Source organism: Indicator indicator, chromosome 13 (assembly GCF_027791375.1).
Source record: "Indicator indicator isolate 239-I01 chromosome 13, UM_Iind_1.1, whole genome shotgun sequence".
In the NCBI taxonomy this organism is placed as follows: Eukaryota; Metazoa; Chordata; class Aves; order Piciformes; family Indicatoridae; genus Indicator; species Indicator indicator.
In genome coordinates this window covers 17,912,536-17,928,123 of record NC_072022.1, presented here as the reverse complement: position 1 = coordinate 17,928,123, position 15,588 = coordinate 17,912,536, and the positions used below count along the sequence as shown (strand labels likewise).

The window sequence follows — 15,588 nt, the reverse complement described above, 5'->3', positions numbered from 1 at the left end:
TGGCAGCATGGCCACCAATGACCTGCAGAGCTGCCGAGGGAGGGGGAAAGCATTTAGGAGGAATCAGCAGCAGCCATATCATCCCATGAGAAGACTGGAAGTGGAGGAAGTAAGATGCAGATCAAAGGTAGCAGGGGTAGATCCCAAAGCAATGCCTGGATTGTGCATCTCTTTGGTCTCCCTTACATGCCAGTACTACATGGTGTTCACACCTGGGACAAGGGGATGCTGAAGGATGGCAGCTCTTCCACACAGCCTGGAGCATGGGCTATCATGCAGGAGCTCCTGACCTGGAAATTTTCTTTTGCTGCTAGGTCCCTCAGAAGAGCAGGAGAGATGTTTGTTATCTTTTGTCTGGTGGCGCCAGCGGTTGAGCAAGAGGAGCCGGAGGACAGGGGCTGGCATCTGCTTTCATGCCATCTGGAGCTCCCACTTAATCCCACTGGGTGGAGGACTCGAAGGCTTGGTAACATTCCTGATGTGGTGTATCTCACCTTTTGTTTCAGTGTAATTAGTCTGAAAGGGGAGAAAGGATGTAACATCTTCCACCTCAAGGGGAGCAAACAGTCTTTGCAGATTTGGCCTGATTCCCACCAAGCAGCCATGCTAGCACCTCCTGCCAGCACGATCAGTCCCAGCAGCTGAGGGGCAGGCAGGCAAGCATGCTGGAGCTCCTGGCCATGCAGACTCCATGGTCAGGCTGTTTTCAGGGCACTGGCAGGGTCATAGCTACTGGGTTAGTGCTGCAGCAACTGGTGTGGATGTTCAAGCTCACAAGGAGAAAATGCATGTGGGGTCAGCCGAGCAGGGCAGGGTGCATGCTCATCAGCCACTCAGCCTCACTCTCTGCAGTGCCTGGGTTTGGGCAAGGTACCTTTACTTTCCCCTGCAGCCTCTCAGATGAGTCCAAAAGGGTGAGCAAGCTCAAGCTGCTAGGAAAGCCTGGTAGCAGCACTGTGGGCTTGTAGCTGGTGAGGTAGACCTGGCAGTTTGCAAGGCACAGAAGAGCATAGCGCTTCAGTTGTTGAACTTGTGGAAGATGCATATGAGTATCCTTCTTTTCATATCCATCAGTGAGATGGTAAAAAAACCTGCCTGGGCTCCTTTGCTTGTGTAGGGGCTGTGAGGGCCAGATCAATCCCCTTGGGAAGCACAGGGCAGAGCCAGGCTTGGGACAAATTCTGTATATTATTCATCCCATCCCAACAAGTCACTGTTGGAACAATGTTTCTATTGTAGGGATGGTTATTCTGAAAGTGTTTGCTCAGAGCACCTCAGGGTGTCAAGCACACATGGCTCAGGGCTTTCCCTGTGGACCTTTGGTGAAAAACCCCTTCCCTGCAGCTGTGCAAAAAGAGGCCAGACTCCAAGGTTGAGATTTTTCAGCTTACTGCTGCTGAGCAACTCACAGCCTGCACCATCCTCACCCACTGCCACAGGCTGCCCATATTAAAGACTTATTTTTTCCTTTGACAAGTTGGGCAGAGCAAGGAAGGATGAGCTCACACAAGAGCTTTTTCCAATGTGCCTGGGAAGGGAGTGGAATAAAAAAAAAAAAAACTTCTGTGGGGGGTGGCTGAGGGCTTTCCGCACCCTAGCGAGCCCGTCACCCCACACCCAGCTCCTCTGCTTGGAGGAGCTGGGCTGTGGCCCTGCTGCTGTAGGCAGGTAACTGTCACAGAGAAGATAGACGTGAAACTACTCAGCTCCTTCTGCCTCACCCAGGGCCAGAAGGGTTTTTGGAAAACAAAAATAAAGGGGAAAATGCAGTCTCCACCCAGCCACCCAATTTGGCCGGCAACTCAAATAAAACAGTCTTGGAGCTGGCACCAGAGGAGTGGTGAATGCCAGCTCCCAGCCTCTCACAAGAGGTGTTGAAATGAAAAGAAGATGAACAAACAACCCCCAGGTGCCTAGGGGCAACAAGCTGGTTTTAAGATGCTGGTGGGTTGTTTTTTTGTCCTGTATGCTGGTGGGAACAGACCCCCACAATTGCCCCAGCACCTGGCATCTGCTCCCCATGGCAATGACCACCCCTGGACCATGGGCACATGTTGATAAGGCTCCAGAAGAAGAGCTTCACATAGAAATGCACATCACCACAGATGCCCTTCATGGGCATCCTGACAGGGGGAGATGTGGCCAGTGACTAGTAACATGGTGAAGGGGACTTGAGGCTCAGCCACTGCAGAGAGCTCTGCAGGGATGAACCTTGTGCCAAGGTGCCACAAAGCAGCTGTGTTTCCTGCCCTGGATGGCCACATTTGGCCTATGCATGTCTGGTTACTGCAAGTACTATGAGGGCTTTTAAAATACAGGGCTTTTATTTCAGTGGCTTTCCAGCCAAAGCTCCTCTATTAGAGCTACTTCCACTCAGAGATGGCTCCGTGGTTGTCATGAATGGTTCTGTACACAGGTGTGACAAAGATCTTTGCAAATTTTTTCAGGGTTCCACATTCTCTTCTCTATGTGGGGGATCATGAGAGAGATTCTTCACCTTTGCTATGGTGCAGTTAAAGCAGCATGAGCAGCTGGGAGGTGCCTTGCAGGGCGTTCACACTTCTTTCCAGCTTCTGCCTCATTTCAGTCAAACCAGCCAGGTTCATTTCTTGCACTCGGAGCTGCCCAGCGCACATTGGTGGCAAGCAGTGGCCTCATTTCTCACCAATAAAACTGGGACCAGCTTTTAACCCAGAACTTTCAGCTGGTGTCAGGTGCAGAAGCACTGCAAGGAGGGCATGGGGATACTGGGCTACACTGGGAGGTCAGCCATGCTACTGGCACTGCCGGGAGCAGCCAGGCCAGTCCAATGCAATGTGTTTCCCCCAGCCTAAGGCCACTGCAAAAAAAAAAAAAAAAAACAAAAAAACCCAAAAAAAGGTGTGTGATAAAAGGACTCTTTTCTCTGGTGCCTGACCTCGGGTGCCAGAGCCAGGGGGCTTGCATACAAGGCAGCACAGGAGCTGCTTATCAGGGCAGCCCATCACAGCGGCAGGCTGGTGGTGCTGCTGCCATCTCTGCTGTTAATCTTATTACAAATAAAGGAGGAGTAGAAGCTAAACTGAGCTCATATTAATTCCCCCTGCCTTGCCCTGCCCTGCTGAGCCTCAGGAAATACCTACTAGAACTGCCATTCTCGTTATCCAAACCATCATTAGCTGACTGGCTCCTTTCCCAAGTGTGTCCACTAGCCAGCCTCGTTCTGTTTGCCCACAGGGCCCTTGCATTGCCTGCTCCTGCCATGGCATGCACTGTGGATGCCTGTGCCCTCCTGCCACAGCCTTGCCCCTTGTCAACTGCTGCCCAGCTGGACACAGGCTGAACCCCTGAGGCTCCCCAGGACTCTGCTCCAGAAACAATGTGAGGGTGGACAGGCAACTCAACGAGTTTTGCTTTCTCAAGCTCCTGTAGTGTGTTGGACTCATTTTTGACAGGGTTGGATGGTGGCCAAGGGGTTGGGACATCTTTGACATCTACAATGTTTTTGGTTTTCTTTTTTCCATAACAAAGTTTTGCTAAATGAGAAGGAAACAAACTCGGTGCCAGCTTTCACCAGGTGTTTAAAACAAGATAAAAGTAATGCTAGGCTGGCCATGACATCCACTAGATGAGTGGAGACAGCAGTTTGCTGGTGTGGCTGTGCTCTGAGACTGGGTGACCCACACACACTATGCTGTGCACCAGGATATAGCCCAGGGAAGGGGGCCTGTTGTACTCAGCACCTTCTACTGCCCCCAGGCCCACACTGAAGGCAGGGCTGTGCCTGGAATGAACAACAATGCAGGATTTGGCCTCATGAACAGAGGCACCCCAGAGGTGGTGTTGCTGTCACCAAGACGCCTTATACCCTGGGCCTTGGTGCCTGCTGTGGAAATGGGGGTGGCAGGAGGAAAAGTGCACAGATGTGCCCATCCACACCTGGGAGAGAACAGAATATTGTGGAACCCCAATACACAGCCAAAGAGCAACATTTCCTGCAGAAAAAAAGTGACTCTTCTGGTGGGGTGTGGATGTAGGAGGAGTTGTGGGAAAAAAAGAAAGATATCCATGCTTCTTTCCTTTTAAAATGTAGTTCTTCCCCAAAGCAGGACTAGCCTGTTTTTATTTCACTAACAGCACTATTAGAGCCAGCTGTCCCTTTGGTTGGTTGATTTGGTTGGGGTTTTCTGGGGGGGTGGTTTGTTTATTGCTTTGTTTCCCACCACCCCCACCCCCCCCTTGCCCCCAGGCAGGGTAAGTGTGCAGACAGGAGGAAACAGCCTCTTTTTTTTTAAATGAAAAAGTGTTTTATGGGAAGATGTTTGGCTGCCTGTGAGTGCTCAGGTTGACTCTGACAAGGTTGAACCCGGAGGGATGAACAGTACCCAGTGCAAACTCCTTCTCCTTCCTCCACTCACATCTTCCCCTTGGCCAGGTCACTGCAGCTCGCCAGCAGCTGTAGTACAAAGGTGCCAAATCAGTCCAGGCTCTGCTCCCATCCATGACCACAGTAGCTGCAAAATGGGGAGATGATCCTTGCACGGGAACTGGACAACCTTACATGCATTTATAGCCCAAAAGGACTCAGCCTCAGACTTTCTGCTGGGCCCCACTGGTAGTTATTTGCTTGTACAAGGTGATCTCCATGCTTCTCAATTAAGTGTTAGGCTACCCATGACCCCTGCTAGATGCTGCTCCCCATGCCTCAGTGCCCTCACTGCTGCTGGCTCTGGACACTTCTGCCTCATCTCTGACTGTGAAGTGCACTAACGCATCTTCTCCTTGATGAAGGCATCAGTTTTAGCTGTACTGTCTCCTGAAACATTAATGATTGCTTGTGTCTGTGGCACAGATTGGCCTCCTTTAGCCCACGCTGCAGCCCCTAGCAACAGCTTTGTGCAAGGGGTAAGCAAATTTGGCTTGGACCTACCTGAATGTCAAAAGAAAAACTCTTTGCTAGTGAAGATCCTCTGTGCATTCAGTAACACCATACTGGGCTCTGCTTTCACAGCAACAGCCACACTCAAGCACACACACACAAACCTGCTTCACTTACTGTTTTAAATACTTCTAAATTCTATTATGTTTGAGTGGTTTGGCTTGGTGGGGGTTTTTTTTTTTTGGATTGTTTTTTTTTTTTTCCTTTTTAATTCTCATTGGCTGTCATAAATCAACCCTGCCAATCCCACCCTATATTATTAGTATTAGGAGGAGCATAGCAGAGTTAACAAGGAACTAGGACATGGTTCAAGCATCTCCATCTCCAAACCACTCCTATTGCTGATGATAGAACTGGGTCACACATAACAAATGGACAACATACTAAGTTGGTTGTGGCTCTCTCATGGCCAAGAGGAGCTCAAATCTGGTCCTTTGGGCACATTTGTTGAAAGAGGAACATGTATGTTCAATTTTGTGGCCAGCTTTCTTTTTCCAGGGATTTGGGTGCCCTGTGGACATTCTGGATATGATGCTAACATCTCTGGCAGATGCCAGGCCCCTACCTCAAATCAAAGAGTTAAAATTAATTTCTCAGAGGTCAAGCTGTCTTGGCAGCAACCCATCCCAGTCAAGACACAAAAAAGACCCAAAAGCCTACATTGTATTTTGTGCATGTCCCCAAGAGCTCTGTAACTTGCTCCTGCAAGGCTACAGTGTGCTGATAAATTTGGCAACCACCTCTGCTGTTGCAGTAGAAATGCAAATCCACTTCTGAGCTAGACTTTGGCAGAGAAGTGGAAAAAACAAACAGGAAAGTGCCTTTGACTCACTGCATTCCTGTTTCCTGGCTTCAGCTTGACATGTACTGGAGGCAGATCTCAGCAGCAAAGCAGTGTGGGGAGCAGCAAGGCTGAGGCAGCCTGGAGGCTTTCCCTTTCTTGGGGATTTGGAGTTTGTGTTTGCTATTGAGTCCTGAAATGTTGCACCCTTCTGAGGCTGCTCCACTGTTCTCCATCAAAGCTCCCCAGCCAAGCAGTGCACATGGGCTGTGACATGCTTCTCCATGAAATTCCAAAGGGAGAGGCACCATCATGAGACAAACCGCATCCTGCCCAGTCTTCCCTTCTGGTATTTGGCTAAAGAAAGACAAAGACAGGCTCAGATGTTGTGTTTAATTTATTTCCCCTGGATTTAGACAACAGCTCTGGCTAACCACCACAGCAGCAAACAAAACAGGACCTGCAATGCCCCCAGCCCCACCTCCCCACAGGAGGAGCAGCTGGTGGGATCTCCGCAGCTCCCGGGAGAGCAGAGGCTGCCCTGAGCTGCTTGGAAGGGGCAGCTCCACAGGGTGCACCCAGGAAGATGTGGTTGTCAGGGAGATGGCAGCACAAACTCATGCTGAAGGTGCAACATGGAGGAGTCAAGTCTTGAATGCAATAGCATGGTGTGAATGAGGAACAGCACAATCAGTGCTTCAGCACTCCAGCTGCCTTCCTCTTCTTCCTGACAGCTTTTACTCTGGCTGTTTTAAGAAGGAGGGAGTAAGCACTTACAGGGGAGACCTTTAAGCCAGGAAGGGTCTCTGAAAAGCATAGACCTGTAGGCAGTTAATGAATCTGTCAGGAATCTGTCAGCAGTCTACAAGGAAGGCAGATAACCACCAAGAAACAACCTACACTGGTGGCTGAGAAACATTCAGAGCTTTCTCCCTTGCAGATTCCACACTGGAGAAGGTGCAGCAAATGACCCTTCTACCATTTTCTAGGAAGTAATGGTGCTCCCTTCACAGTCTAAGCATTCATTTTTCCTGATGAGTTCCCCTTTATTTTGCTCAGAACAAGCTCTTGAGGAGGTCTCTACAGAAGGACCATCCTCATCTGGCCCTTGCAGCCAGTGACTAGATGAAAAGAGTGCTGTTGAGCCTGGACAACTTGGATAGGTACAAGCTGCATGAACAAAGAGAAAATACAATTCCCTAGTGGAGATTGTAAGTTCTGGAACTGTCAAAGCTGGCAATGGGGAGCAGGAAAAGACTAAGGAAGTGCCAGTGCAACAGAGAACAGAGCAAAGCTGCTCAGAGAAGCAAATTCCAGCCAAGATCCCTGCAGTGCTTTCTGGAGAGGCAGCAGCCCTGCAGTAAATACAACAGCAACAATTGATGCAACCTGCCTTTTAGGAACTGCTTTCCAGCAGCAGAAGCAACTGTTTGGTCAAAATAAAAGCTGTCCATATGTCACAGATGTGGGCAGTTTAGTGACTCCAGTGAGTTCGGATGGGTAGGGGTTGCTCTGATCTCATACACAAGAGTTAATTTAATGATGGGAGAGAGACGATTTGCTGGCTTAGCAGCATGGTAAGTCTCTTGTGATAAGCAGCATGTGCTTTCACTGCAACACCCTCAGACTGGGTCAGAGATAGTCTGAGGTAATGTTACTCACTGTGGACATCTGCTGCTCCTGCACCATCAGGAAGGCAGGATGCAGCCAGGACACCTGAAGCAGAAAGCTGCACCACAGTCACCCAACACCATGGCACTGTAACATCCCTGAGCCTTTCAGATGCTTTTCAGCATGGAGCTGGAAATGATGACTTAGAAGATGACATGAAGAACCTTGTGGGTTTTCCAGAAGCAGCACTGGGCTGGAAGCTCAAAGGATGCAGTGTAAAGCAGTTTCTTTCATGTACCCCAGGCCATTATCAAGAGCAGGGACTGAATGTGAGTGACAGACTCTATTTCACCACAGTCAGCTGCAACTCAAAGCCCTTCTTGCTTGTACACAGCCAATGCCCTTGCCCATCAGGTGATTTCTGGAAGCTGCTCAGAATTAATGTCCAAATGCCAGCTTTGCATGACTATGGAGATACACATTTTGCTAGGACTTGGGGTTTGCTTTGTTTTGTTGTTTTTTTTTTCCTAAAAAGCCTATTTCAAATAGTGAAGGGATCTGAGATGGAAATAACTGAACTGTGCTCCAGTTTCCTCCAGGTATCACTGCCTGGGTCTTCACCCAACACTTATCAAAGGCAGAAAGATTAGTTTGTTACTACACCTGAGACATTTCTCTAGCAGAGGCTAAAGAGAAGCAGCTATCTCTGGCTGAGGAAGAAAAAGAAGAGATTCTCCAAGAGGGTATAGTGGGCCTCAATAAGTCCTGAGAAGCACTAGGGAAGGGTAGGGAATCCCAGAGGCAGAATCAGTTGCAGCAGGAGGTGCTGGCACAGAGATGAGAGGTCTCAGCAAGAGCTGTGCTAAACACAGAAGAGGCACTTCTGAAACTCCACGATCATAATTAACCTGTTAATTTATACAGCAGCTCTGTACAAAAATAGAAGGGTTCTAAATAAGATTAACAATATTAAATAAATATTTAATAGAAAAAGTCTTTGGCCTAGTTCATAGCTCATCCTTTGGGTTGATGTTCATTTCACTGGGTCCTAGATGCTCCTGGTCCAACATGGCAATCACTTCATCTGCCTGGATTCGCTCCTGCAAGAGAAGGGAAGAAACTATAACAGCAGAGCTTCAGTGCCTGCTCCCAGCTTATTCAGCACAGCTCAGCCTGCTGGGAGGACCCAGAGCAAGCAGCTCATCTGTAGGCCAGCAGTGCTATTGAGAGGACAAGGAAGAATCTGGGACTTGAGCTGAGGATTTGCTGGGCAAAATTGATCAAATTCCTTTGCCTCTCAATATCTCATTCCCTCTTCTCTCCAGGGGCAGCAATAGTTGGGGCAGAGCTGACGTATTGCTGGTCCCTTATCACACTTCACTAGCAGACACTACCACAGCATACCCTCCTCCTGTCTCCTCCACTTGATGTGGATTCCCAGCTCCCTGGGCAGGGCTGATCTCCTGCCATACATGTACCAAGCACAGAAGAATTCCAACTAGTGGCAAAAAGCAGAGAGACAGAAGACTGCATGTCTGAAAATAAGCTTCTCCCAACACCTCACAGCCCACCTGCAAAAGCACAAGAGTTTTGGTCTCTCCCTGCATTTATGTTTGCTTGGAGGTTGCCTGCTGAAATGCACCACAGCCCAGATCTCCCAAAGTATCCAGGTGCCCAGACCCATGGACTTCAGGCTGCAAACTGCCTTTGAGGACGTAGCAGCAGCCACACATCACTAGCCTCTGAGCTGTGGATGGTAGAGGAGGACTTCCTCGTTCATCAAGTTATTGCCACTAGGTGTCAGAAATGGCCAGCCCAGCGCTGCCTCTGCAGAAGTCTGCCACAACCCAGCCCTGCACCCAACCAGCCCACTGCGTTGGGTGCCCAGAAGCATGGCCAGCAGGGTCCACCAGCTCATGTCCTCATGGTGCAGTGGACAGGAATGCTGCTGACAGAGGTGTAATGGGGGGAAAATAGACGTGCTGGAACTGGAGGCTGAAGATAGCCCTGGCTCCTCTGAGATGCTGGGTACCTCTTAGCTCCCCTCACACTGTGATGGAAGGACTTACCAGCTCTCTGTAAAGGGGGTCCAAAGTGAACCAGAGAGCCACAGCACACCGCTGGCCTTTGGTGACTGCCTTCACCCCATGAGGATTCTCACCGCCCGAGGAGAAGCTGATCATTCGCCCACACTTGGGCTTGATGGAGGCCTGTGGGAGAAGAGGCAACACCAAGATGGCAAGGAGAAGCACAGCTGCATGCACTGGCATTGTCATGGGTTTGTTGTGGGCCAGGGCTAGGGACCTACTGGGCATCTCTCTGCGTTGCCCCAGGACTCAGTGAGCTGCTCTGGAGGACAAAGAGATCTCAGGACATGGCTGTAAAAATGTGTGGGATGAACAAGGAGGTGTCAGGCTTGGTCCTGCTGTGCAGCCATTGTATAGAAAGGAGATGGTGGCATGAAGTCTTTACCAAACCTGCAGGTGACCACCTACAGGAGGTTCAGACCAGCCCTGACATGGGCTGTGAAATGCCCTTCTCCTTTATTTGACTCCATGACAGGTATCCTGCAAGACCTCAGGGGCAGAAGTGTCAGCCAAATCAACCCTTTGGCTCTGGTCTTACGTAGATGCAATACACCCTTTAGCACCTACTAAACTTTCAGAACTCCAGCATGGTGCCCAGATACTCTGCCCAAACACAGAGAGGGTGCCCAGTCTCCCAGACTGCCCCATGCAGAGCTGGGGGTTTTGTCTTGAGCCCCATCCCCCTCAGGGACTGACATCCACCACCATGACCTCTTCTGGGCCAGACACTGCATGTGTCTGGCATTGCTTCATGATTGGCTACCAGGTGGGGTGGGAGCCTAGCAAGCTCTCTAGGCAGGGATAACTCTCAGCCATCCCTGTGACCTGCAGGGTCCAGCTCCATACGACCTCTGAACAGGGAACAGAAGGTCTGTGCACCTCTGCCAGCAGGATTTTGTATGGACTCTTTGCAAGGTAGGAGCCACAGGCTTCCTGGGAAGCCCAGAGCCCTGGTCCAGGCTGCTGAGGAATGGCCTTGGGTTCCCAGCACCGACTCACCGTCACAGTTTTGGCATCCATCTCAGTGAAAATGAACTCGCCACCTTCAAAATCTGCATTCATGTACAGGAGGGCACTGAGGGAGGAAATGGGAGACCTCTGTGAGGGGAGCAGCAGGGGCTCAGGGCTCACTTCTGCTATGGCTGGGGTGCACCAGCTTTAGGGCTTACAGCCTGTGGAGCAAGATGCTTTGCTTTGCAAAGGGTCCCCAGCAGCAGCCCCTCCTTCCTTCCTACCTATAATCCCGGAAGGTGTAGGCAGGAGGCTCCTTCCAGCACTCGTTGGCCTCAGGGTCCAAGAGGCAGTTGTCAGCATGGATGGGGTGGCTCAGGTCATTTCTCCTCTCCTGCTGGCCTAGGCAGGACCATGTGGAAGAAGGGGGAAGGAGAAGGGGTGGATGAGATGGAAATGCCACGATTTGTGGGTCCATCACAGCAGAGAGCTTGCGACAACCCTACTGCAGATGATATTCACAGGTGAGAGGAGGATAGGAAAGGCTGGGGAGAAAAGAGAACACATGAGGACTCAGATCTCCACAGTTCTGCTTGTTCCTTAGTGCAGGGAAGGGAGATGGAGAGCCAGGGAGTAGAAAGGAAAAGGGAGAGGGAGAGTGACATATGAAAAATAAAAGACATCCCAGATATTAACTTCTTTGGGACGGCAGTGCTCATGCTGCTGTGGGGACAGTGACTTTGCACAGCCTTCAGCCACGAGTTTAAGCATCACACAAAACAGAGCTCTCTCAGGCTCATCTCCCCCACTCATAAGGCCCCCGTGGAGGGGCTGAACCCCTCCTGTCCTCCCAGCCCTGCCCCAAGACCAGCCCCCCGAGCCCTCACCGGAGAGGGCAGTGCGGCACACCAGGTGGGTGTAGGAGAAGTAGAGCGTGGAGTTGAGCATGAAGTAGGACTGGACGATCCTGCGAGCCTTCTCACTGATGTCGTAGAAGAGCCGGGCACTCCTCAGCGGGACACGGCCCTCGTAGCCATACTGGGCAAGCAGAGGAGCAAGAGAGGGTCAGTGCTGCCTACCGGCTGGGAAAGAAGGCATGGGAGAAGCAAGGGAGGGAAGCAAATGTACCTTGAGGGCTTTGAGGACAGTGGCTCCTTCAAATCGCTCATTTGGGGTGTGAGGGGAGGTTTTACCCCTGTAACCATCTCCAGCCAACATGATCCCCTGAAAGACAGGAACATGGGTGAGGGGTGAACTGGTTCCCCGGGAGAGGGGGAGTTGCAAAGGAAGTACCTGGCACCCTCCTTGCCAAATCCCCCAGGATTGCCTTGACTGTGACAGATGAGTTGCAGCTTTCCATGAACACAGTTCATCCTGAGATGATGAAAAATGGCCACCCACCTCCCAGCTGGGAATGTTCAGGCACTCTCAGTCTTTTCTCAGGCTCCACAGAACAACAGAAATGTTGACGCTGGAAGAGACCTTTGAGATCAAGTCCAACCACCTGCCTAGACCTCACAATCCCACCATTACTGCTAAGCCACTAACACTAAACCATGTGCCTAAGCAGCACACCCACACATCTTTTAAATACCTCCAGGGATAGTGGCTCTACCACTTCCCTGAACAGGTTGTTCCAGTGCCTGATAACCCTTCCTGTGAAGAACTTTTTCCTAATAACCTGAACCCTCCCTGGCACAACTTGAGGCTGTTTCTTCTTGTCCCGTCACTTGTGAATGTGAGCTCAGAGATGAACCCCCACCACACTCCAAGCTTCTCTGAGGTAGAGAGCAATGACATCTCCCCTCAGCCTCTTCTTCCAAAGACTAAACAACCCCATCTGCCTCAGCTATTGCTCATAAGACTTGTATTCAAGGCCCTTCACCAGCTATGATGAATGAGAAAGTCCAGCCAGGCCTGTGGATGAGGATCCTTTGAATATAACACTTGACAGAGCTACTTCTGCATGGGCTCTGTCTTGCAGCATGTGTCTAAGAACAGCCCAAGATAAAGCAACAGCTTCTGTGCTGGGTGTGTTATGGAGATAAAGCATCTGACTGGTCTCCATAGGCACCCTGGCACTAGCTGCAACACTCACATGTGAGGCATGAACCCAGAGCCTCTCCAGGGGCTGATCATACATTCAGCTCAAGCCCGCTCAGGGATGAGCAGCAGGCACTCAGCCCAGTGTCCTCCCAGGGGCACTGCCTACTCACACTGGCCACCCTGTGAAGCTCTCTGCACTGCTCCTCAGAGATGACATTATCCAGCAGCACTCGCTGGGTGCCGTTCAGCTGCTGTGAGTTGTAAACAAACTTCACGTCGCTGTAGAGAAGAGGACCTCCTGATGGAAAGAAAGACACAAAATGAGTCTGCTGAACATGCCCTGGCCTCGATGACATCTGGTACTGTGGCTGAGGACCAGCCAAAGTCACCTGGGTGTGCTACCAGGGGAAGTGCTTCACAGCAGAGTGCAGAGCTTGGCCTCACATCAGCAATGACAGAAACAGCAGCAGTGGAAACACCCAGAGATTAAATTAACTTGCTGCAAGAGCAGCAGCATTTTCCATTTTCTCATTAGCTGCCTTGCAAATGCAGGGAGCATAGCCTGAAAATGCCAAAACCCATTGAGACAGGCTAAGAGACATGAACACTGGCTAACTTGGCTCTCCTGCCCTGGAGACTGTAAGTTTCCATTGCATTTGCTCTCTGTGGACCTTGCCAGCCTGGCATTCACAACTGCTCTCTGCAATTGTCATCAGTGGGTTTTTTGTCTTCTACACACACAAAAAAAACCTAACGCAGTCCTCAGCTTACAGTAAGCTGTTCTCCACCAAGAAGGGAGGCTGGGAGTGGACAAGCTGACTGAGGACAAAACTGTTATGGGGGAAATCTTGCCTTTATGGTATTTTCTGCAGTTGCTGAAAATGTGCTAAAATCAGTTGAAGTATCTGACGATAGCCCTTAAAACCAAGCGACTTGATGTAAGCCAAGACATGAAATAACAAGCCAGTCTGTCTCCTTTGCTTCAGTCTTTACTGCTAAGACTGGCCCTCAGGAATCCCAGTCCCTGGAAGTAAGAGAGAAAGTGTGGAGGAAGGAAGACTCTCCCTTGGTCAAGAGATGTGAGAAATTCAAGTCCAGGAGCAGAGCAGTGCTGGTGAGATCCACAGCCCCTGAAATACTGTGGCAGCACTGAAGACTTCTCTGTCTCTTAAAACTTCAGCCCCCTCAGACAGGATTTGCTCTCATTGTTCAGTGGCCAGTCTTTGCAGTCTGCCATCTCTAGCAAGAGGAAAAAAAGTTCTGATTTTGTTGGAACATTTTCATCAGACTTACCCTCCTTCAACTCTCGATCTGTTTTTGGCATGGGTTTCTTTACCAGGGACAGTCGGGGTCCATCCTCTGGTTCATTGCTAACACTTGATGGGACACTGAGGAGCAAGAGAGAGAAGATAAACATCCTGACTTTGGCCACAGGTCACCAGTTCTGGGAACTGTGCTATTTCACACCCTTCAGAAAAGAATACATGAAAAAAAGCAGGCAAATTGGTACTTTGTACAAACGTCACCATCACACAAGTGGAAGCCCTCATCTTGTTCTGTGGCAAACACTTTTTTCTGGTAATGGGAATAACAATTTCCACCAGCAAAACACAAAAACAAAACCTGAACAGTACCACTCGCCTCACTGACCAAGTTCCCTCTAGACCATGGCTGGTTTTGAGCCACTCAGCTAAAATAAGATGTTTGTGGGAGTATTTGTAATGGTAAGGGGCAAAGGGCCTTCACTGAACTATGTTAGTGCTTTGGGGTGGGCAGCATCTCCAAATGGCAGGCTGGTACCCCACCACAGACACCGAGAGCATCATCCCATCCCCTTCACCCTGCTGCAGGGACCAGTGAAGCCATATGCTTGGCTGGGGCAGGTGGTGACTCACCTGTGCTCATCCTGGCGGGCACCATACCTATTCCAGTAGTTCTGTGAGAAGAGAGAGAGGTTGTGCTTCTCAATTTAATGCTGCAGCTGAAGCCAGGGAGCTACATGCTTTGCCTCACACCTGGGGACATTGGCCAGCCTCCCTCGTATGGATCCGTGCCACACAACTTTGGGCAATTGCCTGGGGTCACCAAATTGAAAATGTAAGCCCAACCCAAACTGGCACCATATGACAAGCACAGAGGGAGCCTGGCTTGCCTGGCCTTCTCTGTCCCACCTCACCATCACGGCAGGGGCTGAGACACAGTCAGATACCACAGCAGGGCAGCCAGACCAGGCTGTCCCTGCTGCTGCTTCAACCTAGGAATGGCTTCCTTCCTTGGTTTGGCATCACCATTTCCCCATATGGACCAAACAGGCCAAGATCCAGCTCCTGAGCCACCTACACAGGACTCATTTTGCAGGAGAGGGGAAGGGGAAGCTGGTTCCCTAGCTACGAGCACCTAAAGGTCCTCTGGACACCAGACCCAGGCATTACCGGCTCTGTGTAGGTGTATCCGAGGCCGGCCGCAGCCACCCGCAAGAGGTGAGACTCCAGCTTATGGCGCCTCAGCAGCACTTTGGCTTCCTGAAAAGACAAAAAGAGAGGAGTAGTTCCACATGTAGCCTTCCCAAAACACAGGCAACCCACCTCTGCTTCAAGAGGGATTTGATCGTCATGCAACACTGCACGGACTCTCCTGAGGCAAGGGAAGCTTGGGTCATGCCTTAAAGCAACCCTGGACGTGGGGATGAGCTGCTCAATACAGTGCAGAAGGGCAACTGTTCAGCAGCTCATTTGGGAAGTCTGGATCCCCCAAATACATGTCCATGGCTGGCAGAGAGCGCTGGGCAGCATGGAAAGCCTCTAAGTATCTGTGCAAGAGGCTGGCCAGCGAAGCCCCAGCTGCAGAATGGGAGGCAGGTTCAGGTGGCAGGGGATGAAACCTTGGCTGGGTTGTGCCTTGGTTCCCCATCTGCATCATGGAGCCCACAGCCTGGGACATGCTCAGGGTGCTCAGTGATCACAAAGCATAGCCAGCTGGAACTTTTTTACAGAAAACTTCAAAACACTGGAAACAATGAAATGTTTTTATCAACTTCAGGTTTTTTCTTAGATTCATTTCGTGAGGAGAAGCAACAATTGTTCTTGTTTTCTTTTTTATCAGTTCAATTTTCTTTTTTAGCATTTTATCAAATTCACCTTTTGGTTTTCCTGGAAATCAAGGAATTCCCAAGGGGATGGATAATTCAGTTCCGG

General features: G+C 50.4%; 1 protein-coding gene across 1 annotated transcript in view; it reads right to left on the bottom strand.

Moving 5' to 3' along the window:
- Nucleotides 1–8,317: 8,317 nt before the first annotated feature.
- The window catches only part of P3H2 (prolyl 3-hydroxylase 2), a 66,464-nt gene continuing 59,193 nt past the window's right edge, over nucleotides 8,318–15,588 (bottom strand). The window contains exons 6-15 of the mRNA XM_054386014.1: nucleotides 14,827–14,916; nucleotides 14,290–14,330; nucleotides 13,688–13,782; nucleotides 12,565–12,692; nucleotides 11,477–11,572; nucleotides 11,236–11,386; nucleotides 10,633–10,750; nucleotides 10,397–10,472; nucleotides 9,380–9,520; nucleotides 8,318–8,410 (exon numbers count right to left, since the gene is read on the bottom strand). Coding sequence (XP_054241989.1) covers nucleotides 8,318–8,410; nucleotides 9,380–9,520; nucleotides 10,397–10,472; nucleotides 10,633–10,750; nucleotides 11,236–11,386; nucleotides 11,477–11,572; nucleotides 12,565–12,692; nucleotides 13,688–13,782; nucleotides 14,290–14,330; nucleotides 14,827–14,916 — 1,029 coding nt within the window. The remainder of the gene's footprint in view (nucleotides 8,411–9,379; nucleotides 9,521–10,396; nucleotides 10,473–10,632; nucleotides 10,751–11,235; nucleotides 11,387–11,476; nucleotides 11,573–12,564; nucleotides 12,693–13,687; nucleotides 13,783–14,289; nucleotides 14,331–14,826; nucleotides 14,917–15,588) is intronic.